The sequence below is a fragment of the Poecilia formosa genome, unplaced genomic scaffold (assembly GCF_000485575.1).
Source record: "Poecilia formosa unplaced genomic scaffold, Poecilia_formosa-5.1.2 Scaffold1, whole genome shotgun sequence".
Lineage (NCBI taxonomy): Eukaryota > Metazoa > Chordata > Actinopteri > Cyprinodontiformes > Poeciliidae > Poecilia > Poecilia formosa.
In genome coordinates this window covers 6,306,903-6,308,617 of record NW_006799940.1, presented here as the reverse complement: position 1 = coordinate 6,308,617, position 1,715 = coordinate 6,306,903, and the positions used below count along the sequence as shown (strand labels likewise).

General features: G+C 38.9%; 1 protein-coding gene across 2 annotated transcripts in view; it reads right to left on the bottom strand.

Annotated features, from left to right (window-relative positions):
- Nucleotides 1-1,715, bottom strand: part of LOC103134944 (arachidonate 12-lipoxygenase, 12R-type-like) — an 8,252-nt gene that overhangs the window by 3,199 nt on the left and 3,338 nt on the right. Inside the window, exons 2-6 of one of the 2 annotated variants that reach the window (XM_016669548.1) lie at nucleotides 1,266-1,424; nucleotides 879-1,083; nucleotides 680-761; nucleotides 485-607; nucleotides 282-388 (exon numbers count right to left, since the gene is read on the bottom strand). In XM_016669548.1, the coding sequence (XP_016525034.1) occupies nucleotides 282-388; nucleotides 485-607; nucleotides 680-761; nucleotides 879-1,083; nucleotides 1,266-1,412 (664 nt within the window). In that variant the 5' untranslated portion in view covers nucleotides 1,413-1,424. Of the gene's footprint in view, nucleotides 1-281; nucleotides 389-484; nucleotides 608-679; nucleotides 762-870; nucleotides 1,084-1,265; nucleotides 1,425-1,715 lie in introns of those variants that run through there. The other variant, XM_007547472.2, reaches the window with a different exon arrangement.

Sequence of the window (1,715 nt, the reverse complement as noted above, 5' to 3'; positions counted from 1 at the left end):
TTTTCCAGAGTGGTTCCAGTTTCCAGAAAAGGTTTCACCATCTCATCAGTCACTGGAAAGTTTGGGGGAAGTTTGGAGCAGCGCTTGATCACATTTGGGTTTGTTCCATTCAAAAACTGGTATCCAAAGAAGTCATCTTCCTTCCAGTGCTCTGAAACGTACTCTGGAATAATAAAAGTTAGAAACCAAACAGCATAATTCTGATTCTCTAAAATATATTTCTGGATAACAAAATTTAAAAAATGGGATGCAAATATTTAAACTTCCAAGAAGGCTTCAACCTCCTGACATCGTTGTCTTTTTGAACTGGAAGACATTTTTCATGTCTTCAATTCGTTTCCATTTTTTACCAGGTTCAGCCAGTCCCTTCATTGCCAGTTCAAGAGTTCTGAAGAATAGAGTACAAAGCAGAAATCGGTGAACACATACCAACTTCAAGGTATTAGGAGCACAAGTAAGGGATGACCTGGAATAATTGACTCACATCATTCTTTGTGTGTGCTCATATTCTTCTGATTTGGACAAGGAGAAACGAACTTCTGCAAAAAGCTCAAATACATCTTTGAAATGACTGATGTGCGGCAACCCATCATTAATGATCTTCCATCTATTGAGAAAAAAAAAAGTTGAACATTTGCTCAGATGGTGTAATTTTAGAGAAACTTGATTGGAAACTTACTGGTAAGAGCCCTTTTTAAACCTCAGTTCTGTTTTTCTGTGGTTAAGCAGCATAGGATGTTCCTCTGCCAAAAACTTTACTCCTTAGACACACAACACACATATCCCATGGTGAAGATGAAGATACCGAATAATCAGCCTGGCAAAACCTGCAGAGTATCAGCATCAATGATGTGCAGACTGCATTTTAAAACTCAGACCTTTTCCTCCTCTGAGCTCCACAAATTCACCCCTGGAAAGCCATCTATAACAAGGGAAAAGAATTTCTTCTTCCTCTGGAGTCGTCACTTCTATTTTGGAGCAGTACCACTCGTCTTCTGGGAAGATCAGAAAGGGATCCTTCTCAACCTTGACAAGCAGAAGTTTCCCCAGAGATGAGCTAGTTTTGACTGTGTATGCACCAGTCTGAAAGTTATCACACAAAAATATGAAAGTCAATGTGCCGTCCTACATATCCTTAGAGTGTTTAATGTTTAACAAGTGTATCCATGTTCAATATTCTTGAGACTAAATGCATTCAGTTTTTTATCGAGTGCCAACCTCATTTGTTTTTCTTTTTTTTAATGTTTAAATACACAGCAGCTTGCCTTTCCGGTTATAAAGTCGATCCCCACATTGTTCAACTCTGTGCGCTCACTCTGCCCTTCTGTCCCAATCAAGAGGATGTAGATGTGATCTATTGTGCCCGAATGCTTCATGGTACCCGTTGTCACCTTGACCTTGTATTCAGCCATAGCCTGAATACACACTGCAGCAGGAGAAAAATCAAGACATTATTTCAATTGGGGAAAACCCAAAAAAAAAACAAAAAAAAAAAAAACAAGTTACTACATGGCCAACCTGTCATTATTGCACATAAAGTTACAGCTGCATCTTTAAGCTACAGCACACAAAAAGTTCATTTCAAGTTGTCAACATAAGGCTGTTGTCAACAATTAAATCAAGTTTAATTTACCTTACCAGTGACAGGATAACCAACTGACAAAGTTAGCAGACAGCTAGGGCAAACTGTCAGGGGGGAAAGAAGCCAAATCGCT